The sequence below is a fragment of the Eucyclogobius newberryi genome, unplaced genomic scaffold (genome assembly GCF_026437365.1).
Source record: "Eucyclogobius newberryi isolate DKJ021-1_F unplaced genomic scaffold, fEucNew1.0.hap1 SCAF_107, whole genome shotgun sequence".
Taxonomy (NCBI): Eukaryota; Metazoa; Chordata; class Actinopteri; order Gobiiformes; family Gobiidae; genus Eucyclogobius; species Eucyclogobius newberryi.
Genome location: NW_027315732.1, coordinates 174887 through 194317, shown reverse-complemented (window position 1 = coordinate 194317; position 19431 = coordinate 174887). Strand labels below are relative to the sequence as shown.

The following is a 19431-nucleotide window of genomic DNA, read 5'->3' as shown; positions in this document are numbered from 1 at the left end:
TACACTGTAGGCTGTAGGCTGTAGGTTGTACACTGTAGGCTGTAGGCTGTAGGTTGTAGACTGTAGGCTGTACACTGTAGGCTGTACACTGTAGGCTGTAGGCTGTAGGTTGTACACTGTAGGCTGTAGGCTGTAGGTTGTAGACTGTAGGCTGTAGGCTGTAGGTTGTAGACTGTAGGTTGTACACTGTAGGCTGTAGGCTGTAGGTTGTAGACTGTAGGCTGTACACTGTAGGGTGTAGGCTGTAGGTTATAGGCTGTAGGTTGTGACATCACGAGGGGGAAATGTTGACAAAAATGTGTCTCATATTTTTGGCCAGTGTCAGTAAAACAATAATGTCAATGCAATAGAAAACAAACAAACAAACAAACAAACAAACAAACAAACAAACAAACAAACAAACAAACAAACAAACAAACAAACAAACAAACACGTCTTAGTTGATGTGAAATGTTTGTAAAAATAAATCACAAATGTGCAGAAATATTTCAAAATCCTTTTTCATTTTTATTTTTCATGACATATTTTCCACATCGTGATCCTCTTCACACTTATGTAGACCACACCCCTCAGGAGCCCTCAAGCAGAGGCTCCGGGCCCTTCACTTTCGGCCCCTGCTCATGGCTCTGGACAGCGCAGACAGGATGGTGTCTCTGCTCTGGAGGACGTTGTAGGACGTGAGGTCGATCAGAGCGTCGTAGTCGGCCTCAGAGTAGGTCATGTGATCAGTGGTAAAAGGAGAGTCTGAGGAGCTCACGTCCACCTGACCTGCTGCCACCTCCTGCTGCGTCTCACGCCGCACACCTGCAACACACAACACCTGTCCATGTCAGGGGCCACTCTCAGGGGCCACCACCCTCAGGGGCCACTCTCAGGGGCCACACTCAGGGCCGCCACTCTCAGGGGCCACACTCTCAGGGGCCACACTCTCAGGGGCCACACTCTCAGGGGCCACACTCTCAGGGGCCACACTCTCACTGGCCACACTCTCAGGGCCCACACTCTCAGGGGCCACACTCTCAGGGGCCACCACTCTCAGGGGCCACACTCTCAGGGGCCACACTCTCAGGGGCCACACTCTCAGGGGCCACTCTCAGGGCCGCCACTCTCAGGGCCGCCACTCTCAGGGGCCACACTCTCAGGGGCCACACTCTCAGGGGCCACTCTCAGGGGCCACACTCTCAGGGGCCACTCTCAGGGCCGCCACTCTCAGGGGCCACACTCTCAGGGGCCACTCTCAGGGGCCACACTCTCAGGGGCCACACTCTCAAGGGCCACACTCTCAGGGGCCACCACTCTCAGGGGCCACACTCTCAGGGGCCACCACTCTCAGGGGCCACTCTCAGGGCCGCCACTCTCAGGGGCCACCACCCTCAGGGGCCACACTCTCAGGGGCCACTCTCAGGGGCCACCACTCTCAGGGGCCACTCTCAGGGCCGCCACTCTCAGGGGCCACCACCCTCAGGGGCCACACTCTCAGGGGCCACACTCTCAGGGGCCACACTCTCAGGGGCCACACTCTCAAGGGCCACACTCTCAGGGGCCACCACTCTCAGGGGCCACTCTCAGGGCCGCCACTCTCAGGGGCCACCACCCTCAGGGGCCACACTCTCAGGGGCCACACTCTCAAGGGCCACACTCTCAGGGGCCACCACTCTCAGGGCCGCCACTCTCAGGGGCCACCACCCTCAGGGGCCACACTCTCAGGGGCCACTCTCAGGGCCGCCACTCTCAGGGGCCACACTCTCAGGGGCCACACTCTCAGGGGCCACACTCTCAGGGGCCACCACTCTCAGGGGCCACACTCTCAGGGGCCACACTCTCAGGGGCCACACTCTCAGGGGCCACCACTCTCAGGGGCCACACTCTCAGGGGCCACACTCTCAGGGGCCACACTCTCAGGGGCCACCACTCTCAGGGGCCACTCTCAGGGCCGCCACTCTCAGGGGCCACCACCCTCAGGGGCCACACTCTCAGGGGCCACACTCTCAGGGGCCACCACTCTCAGGGGCCACACTCTCAGGGGCCACACTCTCACGGGCCACACTCTCAGGGCCCACACTCTCAGGGGCCACCACTCTCAGGGGCCACTCTCAGGGCCGCCACTCTCAGGGGCCACCACCCTCAGGGGCCACACTCTCAGGGGCCACACTCTCAGGGGCCACCACTCTCAGGGGCCACACTCTCAGGGGCCACACTCTCAGGGGCCACTCTCAGGGCCGCCACTCTCAGGGGCCACACTCTCAGGGGCCACACTCTCAGGGGCCACTCTCAGGGCCGCCACTCTCAGGGGCCACACTCTCAGGGGCCACACTCTCAGGGGCCACACTCTCAGGGGCCACACTCTCAGGGGCCACTCTCAGGGCCGCCACTCTCAGGGGCCACACTCTCAGGGGCCACACTCTCAGGGGCCACACTCTCAGGGGCCACACTCTCAGGGGCCACTCTCAGGGGCCACACTCTCAGGGGCCACACTCTCAGGGGCCACCACTCTCAGGGGCCACTCTCAGGGCCGCCACTCTCAGGGGCCACCACCCTCAGGGGCCACACTCTCAGGGGCCACACTCTCAGGGGCCACACTCTCAGGGGCCACACTCTCAGGGGCCACACTCTCAGGGGCCACTCTGGATCCAAGAAACAGACCAGAGACTTCAGACTGACACATGTTTGGATGGAACTAAAGAACCAGAGGACACATGGCCATATTACTACAACTACTACTGTTGCTCTCACCTGAGCCCTGGGCCCCCCTCTCTGGCCCTAGGGGCCCACTCTCACCTTTGCCATAGGGGCACTCTCACCTTTGCCCTAGGGGCCCTTTCACCCTCTAACCTTTGCCCTAGGGGCCCTCTCACCCTCTCACCTGGGGCCTTGTACTCTCTGTAGGAGGCGTTGACCAGGGGCAGGAGCAGTACGATGGGGGCCGTGGGCTCCTCTGGGGCCTCAAACACGTAGACTTCTCTCTGTGGCTGTGTGTGTAAGTGTCCGTACTCTGCAGAAGGGAAGGACACTCGGTGCTCCTCACAGAACTGACTCGTCTTCTCCAGAACCTGAGACAGAAGACGACGTGTTCTTCAGACGAGGAAACATTAAAAGTACAAAGAGTTTTTCACATTAAGATGATGAGCCCCAGAACCAGGTTTAGTATGAATATGAATATGAACATTTTTATCCTACAGCAGATTTAAATTGTTTTCTTTTTGACTTGTACAAGTTGTTTTATCATTGTTCATTGTTTTATGTTGCAACAATCTGGTCCGGCTCAGGCTCAGGTTCTTTACAGAAGAGTTCGGACTCTAGCGCCACCAGCTGTTGTAAAAAGGTCTTACACTGATGCTACATTTACATCGCTGCAGCGAGAAAGAAGCTTTTCCACAGTGAAAGTCTGAGGACACTTGAGGACACTTGAGAACGCTTAAGAACGCTTCAGAATGCTTGAGGACACTTGAGGACACTTTAGGACGCTTGAGGACACTTGAGAACGCTTAAGAACGCTTGAGGACACTTGAGGAAACTTGAGGACACTTGAGGACACTTGAGGATGCTTGAGGTCACTTGAGGACACTTGAGGACACTGGAGGAAGCTTGAGGACACTTGAGGACACTTGAAGACACTGGAGGAAGCTTGAGGACACTTGAGGACGCTTGAGGTCGCTTGAGGACAGTTGAGGACACTGGAGGAAGCTTGAGGTTGCTTGAGGACACTTGAGGACACTGGAGGAAGCTTGAAGACACTTGAGGACACTTGAGGACACTTGAGGACTCCTTGAGGTTGCTTAAGGACGCTTTAAGTCGCTTGAGGACTCTTGAGGACACTTGAGGACGCTTGAGGACTCTTCAGGTCGATTGAGGACACTTGAGGTCGCTTGACTACGCTTGAGGACGCTTGAGGTTGCTTGAGGACACTTGAGGTCACTTGAGGACACTTGAGGTCACTTGAGGTCTCTTGAGGACACTTGAGGAAACCTGAAGACGCTTGAGGTCGCTTGAGGACACTTGAGGACACTTGAGGTCGCTTGAGGACGCTTGAAGTTGCTTGAGGACTCTTGAGGACATTTGAGGACACTTGAGGACGCTTGAGGACTCTTGAGGTTGCTAGGACACTTGATGTCGCTTGAGGACACTTGAGGACACTTGAGGACACTTGAGGTCGCTTGAGGACACTTGAGGACACTTGAGGACGCTTGAGGACTCTTCAGGTCGCTTGAGGACACTTGAGGTCGCTTGACTACGCTTGAGGACGCTTGAGGTTGCTTGAGGACACTTGAGGTCACTTGAGGACACTTGAGGTCACTTGAGGTCTCTTGAGGACACTTGAGGAAACCTGAAGACGCTTGAGGTCGCTTGAGGACACTTGAGGACACTTGAGGTCGCTTGATGACGCTTGAAGTTGCTTGAGGACTCTTGAGGACATTTGAGGACACTTGAGGCCGCTTGAGGACTCTTGAGGTTGCTAGGACACTTGATGTCGCTTGAGGACACTTGAGGACACTTGAGGACACTTGAGGTCGCTTGAGGACACTTAAGGTCTCTTGAGGACGCTTGAGGACACTTGAGGACACTTGAGGTCGCTTGAGGACACTTGAGGACACTTGAGGACACTTGAGGACACTTGAGGACACTTGAGGACGCTTGAGAACGCTTGAGGACAGTTGAGGACACTGGAGGACACTTGAGGACACTTGAGGACGCTTAAGAACGCTTGAGGACACTTGAGGACACTTGAGGACACTTGAGGACGCTTGAGGTCACTTGAGGACAGTTGAGGACACTGGAGGAAGCTTGAGGTTGCTTGAGGACCCTTGAGGACACTGGAGGACGCTTGAGGACACTTGAGGACATGTGGACCGAGCTGCAGTTTAGACGTCTTGAGCATTGAAGTCAAAGTAATGTGTGGGACAAGTGGGCGTGTCTGCATGACTCACACTGAAGATGTTCTGAGGGTCCCAGGAGCAGCTCACGACGATGATGACGTCCACATGTCTCTCTGGACGAAGCACCGGAGGACAACCAATGTTTATGGCGAGTCCAGAGTCGATGAGCTGAAGAGTGGGGTCAGACGGGGTCAACTGGTTTGGGAAGGCATCCGGGTGAGACTCTGCAACACAAGAGACATGTCCAAACATTACGTCCTCCACACCAGACCCGTCTCAGCTTCACACACAGTAGGGGGCAGTAGAGAGACACTAAATGGAGTGGGGGAAGTCTTTTTGGACGGCGAGCAGCTTGGACTTCACCTGTAGGACACGTGTGTTTGAGGACTTTACCTGTAGGACACGTGTGTTTTTTAAAGACTTCACCTGTAGGACACGTGTGTTTGAGGACATCACCTGTAGGACACGTGTGTTTGAGGACCTGTACTACACGTGTGTTTGAGGACATCACCTGTAGGACATGTGTATTTGAGGACCTGTAGGACACGTGTGTTTGAGGACATCACCTGTAGGACACGTGTGTTTGAGGACCTGTAGGACACGTGTATTTGAGGACATCACCTGTAGGACACGTGAGTTTTTTGAGGACTTCATCTGTAGGACACATGTTTTTGAGGACATCACCTGTAGGACATGTTTTTTGAGGACTTCAGCTGTAGGACACGTGTGTTTGAGGACTTCACCTGTAGGACACATTTTTTGAGGACTTCACCTGTAAGACATTTGTGTTTGAGGACATCACTTGTAGGACACGTGTGTTTGAGGACATCACCTGTAGGACACGTGAGTTTTTTGAGGACTTCACCTGTAGGACACGTGTATTTGAGGACATCACCAGTAGGACACGTGTGTTTTTTGAGGACTTCATCTGTAGGACACATGTGTTTGAGGACATCACCTGTAGGACACGTTTTTTGAGGACTTCAGCTGTAGGACACAAGTGTTTGAGGACATCACCAGTAGGACACGTGTGTTTTTTGAGGACTTCAGCTGTAAGACATTTGTGTTTGAGGACATCACTTGTAGGACACGTGTGTTTGAGGACTTCACCTGTAGGACATATGTGTTTGAGGACCTGTAGGACACGTGTGTTTGAGGACCTGTAGGACACGTGTGTTTGAGGACTTCACCTGTAGGACACGTGTGTTTGAGGACCTGTAGGACACGTGTGTTTGAGGACCTGTAGGACACGTGTGTTTGAGGACCTGTAGGACACGTGTGTTTGAGGACCTGTAGGACATGTGTGTTTGAGGACCTGTAGGACATGTGTGTTTGAGGACCTGTAGGACATGTGTGTTTGAGGACTTCACCTGTAGGACACGTGTGTTTGAGGACCTGTAGGACACGTGTGTTTGAGGACTTCACCTGTAGGACACGTGTGTTTGAGGACCTGTAGGACACGTGTGTTTGAGGACCTGTAGGACACGTGTGTTTGAGGACCTGTAGGACATGTGTGTTTGAGGACCTGTAGGACACGTGTGTTTGAGGACCTGTAGGACATGTGTGTTTGAGGACCTGTAGGACACGTGTGTTTGAGGACATCACCTGTAGGACATGTGTGTTTGAGGACCTGTAGGACATGTGTGTTTGAGGACATCACCTGTAGGACATGTGTGTTTGAGGACCTGTAGGACACGTGTGTTTGAGGACATCACCTGTAGGACATGTGTGTTTGAGGACCTGTAGGACACGTGTGTTTGAGGACATCACCTGTAGTACATGTGTGTTTGAGGACCTGTAGGACACGTGTGTTTGAGGACATCACCTGTAGGACGCGTGTGTTTGAGGATATCACCTGTAGGACACGTGTGTTTGAGGACCTGTAGGACACGTGTGTTTGAGGACATCACCTGTAGGACACGTGTGTTTGAGGACCTGTAGGACACGTGTGTTTGAGGACCTGTAGGACACGTGTGTTTGAGGACATCACCTGTAGGACACGTGTGTTTGAGGACCTGTAGGACACGTGTGTTTGAGGACCTGTAGGACACGTGTGTTTGAGGACATCACCTGTAGGACACGTGTGTTTGAGGACCTGTAGGACACGTGTGTTTGAGGACATCACCTGTAGGACACGTGTGTTTGAGGATCTGTAGGACACGTGTGTTTGAGGACCTGTAGGACATGTGTGTTTGAGGACATCACCTGTAGGACACGTATGTTTGAGGACCTGTAGGACACGTGTGTTTGAGGACATCACCTGTAGGACACGTGTGTTTGAGGACCTGTAGGACACGTGTGTTTGAGGACCTGTAGGACACGTTTGTTTGAGGACATCACCTGTAGGACATGTGTGTTTGAGGACCTGTAGGACACGTGTGTTTGAGGACATCACCTGTAGGACATGTGTGTTTGAGGACCTGTAGGACACGTGTGTTTGAGGACATCACCTGTAGGACACGTGTGTTTGAGGACCTGTAGGACACGTGTGTTTGAGGACCTGTAGGACACGTGTGTTTGAGGACCTGTAGGACACGTGTGTTTGAGGACATCACCTGTAGGACACGTGTGTTTGAGGACCTGTAGGACACGTGTGTTTGAGGACCTGTAGGACACGTGTGTTTGAGGACATCACCTGTAGGACACGTATGTTTGAGGACCTGTAGGACACGTGTGTTTGAGGACATCACCTGTAGGACACGTGTGTTTGAGGACCTGTAGGACACGTGTGTTTGAGGACATCACCTGTAGGACACGTGTGTTTGAGGACCTGTAGGACACGTGTGTTTGAGGACATCACCTGTAGGACACGTGTGTTTGAGGACCTGTAGGACAAGTGTGTTTGAGGACATCACCTGTAGGACACGTGTGTTTGAGGACATCACCTGTAGGACACGTGTGTTTGAGGACCTGTAGGACAAGTGTGTTTGAGGACATCACCTGTAGGACACGTGTGTTTGAGGACCTGTAGGACACGTGTGTTTGAGGACATCACCTGTAGGACACGTGTGTTTGAGGACCTGTAGGACAAGTGTGTTTGAGGACATCACCTGTAGGACACGTGTGTTTGAGGACATCACCTGTAGGACACGTGTGTTTGAGGACCTGTAGGACACGTGTGTTTGAGGACATCACCTGTAGGACACGTGTGTTTGAGGACCTGTAGGACAAGTGTGTTTGAGGACATCACCTGTAGGACACGTGTGTTTGAGGACCTGTAGGACAAGTGTGTTTGAGGACATCACCTGTAGGACACGTGTGTTTGAGGACCTGTAGGACAAGTGTGTTTGAGGACATCACCTGTAGGACACGTGTGTTTGAGGACCTGTAGGACAAGTGTGTTTGAGGACATCACCTGTAGGACACGTGTGTTTGAGGACCTGTAGGACAAGTGTGTTTGAGGACATCACCTTTCTGAGCCTGGAAGTTGCTGTTCTGTCCATAGTCCTGGTGCAGGGACAGTCCTCTGGTGAAGTTGAAGGTCTTGTTGGCGATTGGTCGGTTCTGGAAGAATCCCCTGCTCTTGTCCCCGAGGCCGGACACTGGAGACACCTGGAGCGTGTCCAGAGTGGACGGGGCGTCGTCCTCCTCTGACAGAGACGAGACGCCAGGGTCAGAGCTTTAGCATTTGAGTCAAAGTATGAGCTAGGACACATCATCTCCACAGCTCGTCCCCCACAGCTCGCCCTAACCCCACAGCTCGTCCTTCTCAGCTCATCCTCCACAGCTCGTCCTAACTCCACAGCTCGTCCTAACTCCACAGCTCGTCCCCCACAGCTCGTCCCCCACAGCTCGTCCAAACTCAACAGCTCGTCCTAACCCCACAGCTCGTCCCCCACAGCTCGTCCCCCACAGCTCGTCCAAACTCAACAGCTCGTCCTAACCCCACAGCTCGTCCCCCACAGCTCGTCCAAACTCAACAGCTCGTCCTAACCCCAAAACCCGTCCTCCACAGCTTGTCCTAACTCCACAGCTCGTCCTAACTCCACAGCTCGTCCCCCACAGCTCGTCCTCCACAGCTCGTCCTAACCCTAAAGCCCGTCCTCCACAGCTCGTTCTAACCCCACAGCTCGTCCTAACCCCACAGCTCGTCCTTCTCAGCTCGTCCTCCACAGCTCGTCCTCCACAGCTCGTCCTAACTCCACAGCTCGTCCTCCAAAGCTCGTCCCCCACAGCTCGTCCCCCACAGCTCATCCCCCACAGCTCGTCCCCCACAGCTCGTCCTAACTCCACAGCTCGTCCTCCAAAGCTCGTCCCCCACAGCTCGTCCCCCACAGCTCGTCTTAACCCCACAGCTCGTCCTACTCAGCTCGTCCTCCACAGCTCGTCCTCCACAGCTCGTCCTAACTCCACAGCTCGTCCCCAACAGATCGTCCCCCACAGCTTGTCCAAACTCAAAAGCTCGTCCTAACCCTAACCCTAATATTGCTCAAACTGAATGGACATTTACTCCTCTGTGATTGGACACAAACCGGATTGGACACACCCTCTTCCTGCTTTGGGACCAATCCACGTCCAAATGTCTCAGGTCGGTTTTTAGAGCCATAATGTGGAGCCTTTACCAATTTTGTCCACGTCGGCGCCGTGGTCAGGCTTCTCAGGGTCTCCTCCGGTCAGATAACTCGAAATATCACCAAGTGTGACAGAAATGGCACTGCTCCAGATCCCTGCAGGTCAGAGAGAGGTCAGAGAGGTCAGAGAGAGGTCAGAGAGAGGTCAGAGAGAGGTCAGAAAGGTCAGAGAGAGGTCAGAGAGAGGTCAGAGAGGTCTGAGAGGTCAGAGAGAGGTCAGAGAGAGGTCAGAGAGGTCTGAGAGGTCAGAGAGAGGTCAGAGAGAGGTCAGAGAGGTCTGAGAGGTCTGAGAGGTCAGAGAGAGGTCAGAGAGAGGTCAGAGAGAGGTCAGAGAGGTCTGAGAGGTCAGAGAGAGGTCAGAGAGCGGTCAGAGAGGTCTGAGAGGTCAGAGAGAGGTCAGAGAGGTCAGAGAGAGGTCAGAGAGAGGTCAGAGAGGTCAGAGAGAGGTCAGAGAGGTCAGAGAGAGGTCAGAGAGAGGTCAGAGAGGTCAGAGAAAGGGCAGAGAGGCAAGAAAGGTCAGAGAGAGGTCAGAGAGGGCAGAAAGAGATCAGAGAGGTCAGAGAGGTCAGAGAGAGGTCAGAGAGGTCAGAGAGAGGTCAGAGAGAGGTCAGAGAGGTAAGAGAGGTCAGAGAGAGGTCAGAGAGGGCAGAAAGAGATCAGAGGTCAGAGAGAGGTCAGAGAGAGGTCAGAGAGGTAAGAGAGGTCAGAGAGAGGTCAGAGAGGGCAGAAAGAGATCAGAGGTCAGAGAGAGGTCAGAGAGAGGTCAGAGAGAGGTCAGAGAGGGCAGAAAGAGATCAGAGGTCAGAGAGAGGTCAGAGAGAGGTCAGAGAGGTAAGAGAGGTCAGAGAGAGGTCAGAGAGGGCAGAAAGAGATCAGAGGTCAGAGAGAGGTCAGAGAGAGGTCAGAGAGGTAAGAGAGGTCAGAGAGAGGTCAGAGAGGGCAGAAAGAGATCAGAGGTCAGAGAGAGGTCAGAGAGGTAAGAGAGGTCAGAGAGAGGTCAGAGAGGGCAGAAAGAGATCAGAGGTCAGAGAGAGGTCAGAGAGAGGTCAGAGAGGTAAGAGAGGTCAGAGAGAGGTCAGAGAGGGCAGAAAGAGATCAGAGGTCAGAGAGAGGTCAGAGAGGTAAGAGAGGTCAGAGAGAGGTCAGAGAGGGCAGAAAGAGATCAGAGGTCAGAGAGAGGTCAGAGAGAGGTCAGAGAGGTAAGAGAGGTCAGAGAGAGGTCAGAGAGGGCAGAAAGAGATCAGAGGTCAGAGAGAGGTCAGAGAGAGGTCAGAGAGGTAAGAGAGGTCAGAGAGAGGTCAGAGAGGGCAGAAAGAGATCAGAGGTCAGAGAGAGGTCAGAGAGGTAAGAGAGGTCAGAGAGAGGTCAGAGAGGGCAGAAAGAGATCAGAGGTCAGAGAGAGGTCAGAGAGAGGTCAGAGAGGTAAGAGAGGTCAGAGAGAGGTCAGAGAGGGCAGAAAGAGATCAGAGGTCAGAGAGAGGTCAGAGAGAGGTCAGAGAGAGGTCAGAGAGGGCAGAAAGAGATCAGAGGTCAGAGAGAGGTCAGAGAGAGGTCAGAGAGGTAAGAGAGGTCAGAGAGAGGTCAGAGAGGGCAGAAAGAGATCAGAGGTCAGAGAGAGGTCAGAGAGAGGTCAGAGAGGTAATTCTCTGTACATTGTCCCTTTGAATAAAGACTAAACTAACATGAATCTAATGATAAAATGCATCAAGATCAGTGTTCAGAACCACAGAAGACACACGTGTGACAGACCGGCACACGTGTGACAGACCGGCACACGTGTGACAGACCGGCACACGTGTGACAGACCGGCACACGTGTGACAGACCGGCACACGTGTGACAGACCGGCACACGTGTGCTGCATGAAGTAGGAGGCTTTAGTGAACGGAGCTGAAGTTAGATAGTGACTCCTAAAACACTAGCTCAATGAACATAAACGATGAGCTCAATGGGGTTTGTTTCTAAAGCGACTCATCGCTTACCCATGAGGAAGGGCAGCCTCATCTCCGGCAGCTTCTTGATCAAATGTCCCAGGAAAAACTCTGAGCCGAAGTCCTCAGCTCTGATAAAGGCTCCGTATTTCTGCAGACCCACCTCGAACGGAGTGAACTCCACCCACTCTGAGGAAGAGAAACATCTGACATGACCATAAAGAACCACTCTGAGGAGGAGAAACATCTGACGTGACCATAAAGAACCACTGAGGAGGAGAAACATCTGACGTGACCATAAAGAACCACTCTGAGGAGGAGAAAACATCTGACGTGAGCATAAAGAACCACTCTGAGGAGGAGAAAACATCTGCTGTGACCATAAAGAACCACTCTGAGGAGGAGAAACATCTGACGTGACCATAAAAAACCACTCTGAGGAGGAGAAACATCTGACGTGACCATAAAGAACCACTCTGAGGAGGAGAAACATCTGACGTGACCATAAAGAACCACTCTGAGGAGGAGAAACATCTGCTGTGACCATAAAGAACCACTCTGAGGAGGAGAAACATCTGACGTGACCATAAAGAACCACTCTGAGGAGGAGAAACATCTGACGTGACCATAAAGAACCACTCTGAGGAGGAGAAACATCTGACGTGACCATAAAGAACCACTGAGGAGGAGAAACATCTGACGTGACCATAAAGAACCACTCTGAGGAGGAGAAACATCTGACGTGACCATAAAGAACCACTCTGAGGAGGAGAAACGTCTGACGTGACCATAAAGAACCACTCTGAGAAGGAGAAACGTCTGCTGTAACCATAAAGAACCACTCTGAGGAGGAGAAACATCTGACGTGACCATAAAGAACCACTCTGAGGAGGAGAAACATCTGCTGTGACCATAAAGAACCACTCTGAGGAGGAGAAACATCTGACGTGACCATAAAGAACCACTCTGAGGAGGAGAAACATCTGACGTGACCATAAAGGACCACTCTGAGGAGGAGAAACATCTGACGTGACCATAAAGAACCACTCTGAGGAGGAGAAACATCTGACGTGACCATAAAGAACCACTCTGAGGAGGAGAAACATCTGACGTGACCATAAAGAACCACTTTGAGGAGGAGAAACATCTGACGTGACCATAAAGAACCACTCTGAGGAGGAGAAACATCTGCTGTGACCATAAAGAACCACTCTGAGGAGGAGAAACATCTGACGTGACCATAAAGAACCACTCTGAGGAGGAGAAACATCTGACGTGACCATAAAGAAGCACTCTGAGGAGGAGAAACATCTGACATGACCATAAAGAACCACTCTGAGGAGGAGAAACATCTGACGTGACCATAAAGAACCACTCTGAGGAGGAGAAACATCTGCTGTGACCATAAAGAACCACTCTGAGGAGGAGAAACATCTGACGTGACCATAAAGAACCACTCTGAGGAGGAGAAACATCTGACGTGACCATAAAGAACCACTCTGAGGAGGTGAAACATCTGACGTGACCATAAGGAACCACTCTGAGGAGGAAAAACATCTGACGTGACCGTAAAGAACCACTCTGAGGAGGTGAAACGTCTGACGTGACCATAAAGAACCACTCTGAGAAGGAGAAACGTCTGCTGTAACCATAAAGAACCACTCTGAGGAGGAGAAACATCTGACATGACCATAAAGAACCACTCTGAGGAGGAGAAACATCTGACGTGACCATAAAGGACCACTCTGAGGAGGAGAAACATCTGACGTGACCATAAAGAACCACTCTGAGGAGGAGAAACATCTGACGTGACCATAAAGAACCACTCTGAGGAGGAGAAACATCTGAGGTGACCATAAAGAACCACTCTGAGGAAGAGAAACATCTGACGTGACCATAAAGAACCACTCTGAGGAGGAGAAACATCTGACGTGACCATAAAGAACCACTCTGAGGAGGAGAAACATCTGACGTGACCATAAAGAACCACTCTGAGGAGGTGAAACATCTGACGTGACCATAAGGAACCACTCTGAGGAGGAGAAACATCTGACGTGACCATAAAGAACCACTCTGAGGAGGTGAAACGTCTGACGTGACCATAAAGAACCACTCTGAGAAGGAGAAACGTCTGCTGTAACCATAAAGAACCACTCTGAGGAGGAGAAACATCTGACATGACCATAAAGAACCACTCTGAGGAGGAGAAACATCTGACGTGACCATAAAGGACCACTCTGAGGAGGAGAAACATCTGACGTGACCATAAAGAACCACTCTGAGGAGGAGAAACATCTGACGTGACCATAAAGAACCACTCTGAGGAGGAGAAACATCTGACGTGACCATAAAGAACCACTTTGAGGAGGAGAAACATCTGACGTGACCATAAAGAACCACTCTGAGGAGGAGAAACATCTGACGTGACCATAAAGAACCACTCTGAGGAGGAGAAACATCTGCTGTGACCATAAAGAACAACTCTGAGGAGGAGAAACATCTGCTGTGACCATAAAGAACCACTCTGAGGAGGAGAAACATCTGCTGTAACCATAAAGAACCACTCTGAGGAGGAGAAACATCTGCTGTGACCATAAAGAACCACTCTGAGGAAGAGAAACATCTGACGTGACCATAAAGAACCACTCTGAGGAGAAACATCTGCTGTGACCATAAAGAACCACTCTGAGGAGGAGCAACATCTGACATGACCATAAAGAACCACTCTGAGGAGAAACATCTGCTGTGACCATAAAGAACCACTCTGAGGAGGAGAAACATCTGCTGTGACCATAAAGAACCACTCTGAGGAGAAACATCTGCTGTGACCATAAAGAACCACTCTGAGGAGGAGAAACATCTGACGTGACCATAAAGAACCACTCTGAGGAGGAGAAACATCTGACGTGACCATAAAGAACCACTCTGAGGAGGAGAAACATCTGCTGTGACCATAAAGAACCACTCTGAGGAGGAGAAACATCTGACGTGACCATAAAAAACCACTCTGAGGAGGAGAAACATCTGCTGTGACCATAAAGAACCACTCTGAGGAGGAGAAACATCTGACGTGACCATAAAGAACCACTCTGAGGAGGAGAAACATCTGACATGACCATAAAGAACCACTCTGAGGAGGAGAAACGTCTGACGTGACCATAAAGAACCACTCTGAGAAGGAGAAACGTCTGCTGTAACCATAAAGAACCACTCTGAGGAGGAGAAACATCTGACGTGACCATAAAGAACCACTCTGAGGAGGAGAAACATCTGACATGACCATAAAGAACCACTCTGAGGAGGAGAAACATCTGACGTGACCATAAAGGACCACTCTGAGGAGGAGAAACATCTGACGTGACCATAAAGAACCACTCTGAGGAGGAGAAACATCTGACGTGACCATAAAGAACCACTTTGAGGAGGAGAAACATCTGACATGACCATAAAGAACCACTCTGAGGAGGAGAAACATCTGACGTGACCATAAAGAACCACTTTGAGGAGGAGAAACATCTGACGTGACCATAAAGAACCACTCTGAGGAGGAGAAACATCTGACGTGACCGTAAAGAACCACTCTGAGGAGGAGAAACGTCTGACGTGACCATAAAGAACCACTCTGAGGAGGAGAAACGTCTGCTGTAACCATAAAGAACCACTCTGAGGAGGAGAAACATCTGACGTGACCATAAAGAACCACTCTGAGGAGGTGAAACATCTGACGTGACCATAAAGAACCACTCTGAGGAGGTGAAACGTCTGACGTGACCATAAAGAACCACTCTGAGAAGGAGAAACGTCTGCTGTAACCATAAAGAACCACTCTGAGGAGGAGAAACATCTGACGTGACCATAAAGAACCACTCTGAGGAGGAGAAACATCTGACGTGACCATAAAGAACCACTCTGCGGAGGAGAAACATCTGACGTGACCATAAAGAACCACTCTGAGGAGGAGAAACATCTGACGTGACCATAAAGAACCACTCTGAGGAGGAGAAACATCTGACGTGACCATAAAGAACCACTCTGAGGAGGAGAAACATCTGACGTGACCATAAAGAACCACTCTGAGGAGGAGAAACATCTGACATGACCATAAAGAACCACTTTGAGGAGGAGAAACATCTGACATGACCATAAAGAACCACTCTGAGGAGGAGAAACATCTGACTTGACCATAAAGAACCACTCTGAGGAGGAGAAACATCTGACGTGACCATAAAGAACCACTCTGAGGAGGAGAAACATCTGACGTGACCATAAAGAACCACTCTGAGGAGGAGAAACATCTGCTGTGACCATAAAGAACCACTCTGAGGAGGAGAAACATCTGACGTGACCATAAAGAACCACTCTGAGGAGGAGAAACATCTGACGTGACCATAAAGAACCACTCTGAGGAGGAGAAACATCTGACGTGACCATAAAGAACCACTCTGCGGAGGAGAAACATCTGACGTGACCATAAAGAACCACTGAGGAGGAGAAACATCTGACGTGACCATAAAGAACCACTCTGAGGAGGAGAAACATCTGACGTGACCATAAAGAACCACTCTGAGGAGGAGAAACATCTGACGTGACCATAAAGAACCACTCTGAGGAGGAGAAACATCTGCTGTGACCATAAAGAACCACTGAGGAGGAGAAACATCTGACGTGACCATAAAGAACCACTCTGAGGAGGAGAAACATCTGACGTGACCATAAAGAACCACTCTGAGGAGGAGAAACATCTGACGTGACCATAAAGAACCACTCTGAGGAGGAGAAACATCTGACGTGACCATAAAGAACCACTCTGAGGAGGAGAAACATCTGACGTGACCATAAAGAACCACTCTGAGGAGGAGAAACATCTGACGTGACCATAAAGAACCACTCTGCGGAGGAGAAACATCTGACGTGACCATAAAGAACCACTCTGAGGAGGAGAAACATCTGACGTGACCATAAAGAACCACTCTGAGGAGGAGAAACATCTGACGTGACCATAAAGAACCACTCTCTTTCTTCTGCTTAAGCCTCATTGTACTGCTTTATATGAGTAACTTCTCCACTTGTATGGGACATGGACTGTGCTGGAGACATGTGATTATGGGACATGGACTGTGCTGGAGACATGTGATTATGGGACATGGACTGTGCTGGAGACATGTGATTATGGGACATGGACTGTGCTGGAGACATGTGATTATGGGACATGGACTGTGCTGGAGACATGTGAGTATGGGACATGGACTGTGCTGGAGACATGTGAGTATGGGACATGGACTGTGCTGGAGACATGTGAGTATGGGACCTGAGAGGGAAGGTGGTCCTCACAGAGGGACAATAGCAGACATTGAGGACAGAGGACAGTCCCTGTGAATCCCACAGACAAATGGCAACGAAGAGGAACAAGGAAAGAAGCTACGGCTAAATATCTACAACGAGTGAGGCAAGTCCTAAAGCAGCTCAATGGCCACGCCCTGCAGTGATCTGACCCCTGAGCCACGCCCTGCCAGTGGTCTGACCCCTGAGCCACGCCCTGCCAGTGATCTGACCCCTGAGCCACGCCCTGCCAGTGGTCTGACCCCTGAGCCACGCCCTGCCAGTGATCTGACCCCTGAGCCACTCCCTGCCAGTGGTCTGACCCCTGAGCCACGCCCTGCCAGTGGTCTGACCCCTGAGCCACGCCCTGCCAGTGATCTGACCCCTGAGCCACGCCCTGCCAGTGATCTGACCCCTGAGCCACGTCCTGCCAGTGGTCTGACCCCTGAGCCACGTCCTGCCAGTGATCTGACCCCTGAGCCACGTCCTGCCAGTGGTCTGACCCCTGAGCCACGCCCTGCCAGTGATCTGACCCCTGAGCCACTCCCTGCCAGTGGTCTGACCCCTGAGCCACGCCCTGCCAGTGGTCTGACCCCTGAGCCACGCCCTGCCAGTGATCTGACCCCTGAGCCACGCCCTGCCAGTGATCTGACCCCTGAGCCACGTCCTGCCAGTGGTCTGACCCCTGAGCCACGTCCTGCCAGTGAGCCACACCCTGCAGGAATAATCAGGAGGCCAAAGGAGGAGATACAGATGTTAAGACACGAAAGCTTCTGATCATGGAGGGTTCATCCCAAATCCACCACTGAGACTGGACACTAACACCCTGAAACTGGACAATAGCACCCTGAGACTGGACACTAGCACCCTGAGACTGGACACCAGCACACTGAGACTGTACACTAGCACCCTGAGACTGGACACTAGCACCCTGAGACTGTACACTAGCACCCTGAGACTGGACACTAGCACCCTGAGACTGTACATTAACACCCTGAGACTGGACACTAGCACCCTTAGACTGTACACTAGCACCCTGAGACTGGACACTAGCACCCTGAGACTGTACATTAACACCCTGAGACTGGACACTAGCACCCTTAGACTGTACACTAGCACCCTGAGACTGGACACTAGCACCCTGAGACTGTACACTAGCACCCTGAGACTGGACACTAGCACCCTGAGACTGTACACTAGCACCCTGAGACTGTACACTAGCACCCTGAGACTGGACACTAGCACCTTGAGACTGGACACTAGCACCCTGAGACTGGACACTAGCACCCTGAGACTGGACACTAGCACCCTGAGACTGGACACTAGCACCCTGAGACTGGACACTAGCACCCTGAGACTGTACACTAGCACCCTGAGCTTTACACTAGCACCCTGAGACTGTACACTGGCACCCTGAGACTGTACACTAGCACCCTGAGACTGGACACTAGCACCCTGAGACTGTACACTAGCACCCTGAGACTGTACACTAGCACCCTGAGACTGTACACTAGCACCTTGAGACTGGACACTAGCACCCTGAGACTGGACACTAGCACCCTGAGACTGGACACTAGCACCCTGAGACTGTACACTAGCACCCTGAGACTGGACATTAGCACCCTGAGACTGGACACTAGCACCCTGAGACTAGACACTAGCACCCTGAGACTAGACACTAGCACCCTCAGACTGTACACTAGCACCCTGAGACTGGACACTTGCACCCTCAGACTGTACACTAGCACCCTGAGACTGGACACTTGCACCCTCAGACTGTACACTAGGAAGGAGGCGGGACTATTGAGTTTGAGAACCACTGTCCAGGACGAAACGTCCAAGATCCATAAGTACATCAAGGACAAGGCTCCTACAGAGGACGTGCTCAGTGTGTCTCAGTCAATGGGGAACAGAGGATGATCAGGTGCTGGAGGGACCATCATGGGAGGACACGCCCCTACAAGGGAGGACACGCCCCTACATGAGAGGGCACGCCCCTGCATTGGATGTACCACCGGAACATAACTGAAGTGGCTGATATCACCAAATCCTACCAATGTTTAGAAAGAGCCGGTCCGAAAGACAGAGGCCCTGATCTACCACACCAGACAAGACCCAAGGTGTAGCTGTTCAAAGGGCCCTGAGACCATCCCACACATAACTGCAGGTGCAGATGCTGCAGGGACAGCACACATGGAGCTCCATCACCAGGAGCTGGCACAGTGTAGAGACCAAAGTGTTCCCAAGGAAAAGGTGGGAAACACCTCCAAAGGTGGTGGAGAACTACCGCGCCAAGGTCCTCTGGGATTTCAGATACAGACGGACAGAATGGTAATGGTGGTCTCAAGGGTCAGAGGAAAGCGGTGGTGGTGGACATTGTAGTTCATGAGATGGAAAAAGGAACATGAGAAACTAGAGAAATCCCAAGGCCTCAGAGAGGAGCTGGAGAAGGTCTGGAGCCTGAAGGTATCAGTGGTGCTGTAGTGACCGGAGCACTTGGGGCAGTGACCCCCAAACTGGAGGAATGACCCCCAAACTGGAGGAATGACCCTCAAACTGGAGGAATGACCCCCAAACTGGAGGAATGACCCCCAAACTGGAGGAATGACCCTCAAACTGGAGGAATGACCCTCAAACTGGAGGAATGACCCCCAAACTGGAGGAATGACTTGAGCAGAACCAGGTAAAACATCAGACATCACGGTCCAGAAAAGTAGAAAAGTGCAGGAACAGCAAA

The 19431-nt window shown here is 51.9% G+C and overlaps 1 protein-coding gene across 1 annotated transcript in view; it reads right to left on the bottom strand.

Annotated features, from left to right (window-relative positions):
• Positions 1 to 552: 552 nt before the first annotated feature.
• Positions 553 to 19431, bottom strand: part of LOC140345269 (cytosolic phospholipase A2 beta-like) — a 33127-nt gene continuing 14248 nt past the window's right edge. The window contains exons 13-18 of the mRNA XM_072432247.1: positions 11427 to 11564; positions 9437 to 9541; positions 8285 to 8464; positions 4926 to 5098; positions 2864 to 3050; positions 553 to 804 (exon numbers count right to left, since the gene is read on the bottom strand). Coding sequence (XP_072288348.1) covers positions 602 to 804; positions 2864 to 3050; positions 4926 to 5098; positions 8285 to 8464; positions 9437 to 9541; positions 11427 to 11564 — 986 coding nt within the window. The 3' untranslated portion in view covers positions 553 to 601. The remainder of the gene's footprint in view (positions 805 to 2863; positions 3051 to 4925; positions 5099 to 8284; positions 8465 to 9436; positions 9542 to 11426; positions 11565 to 19431) is intronic.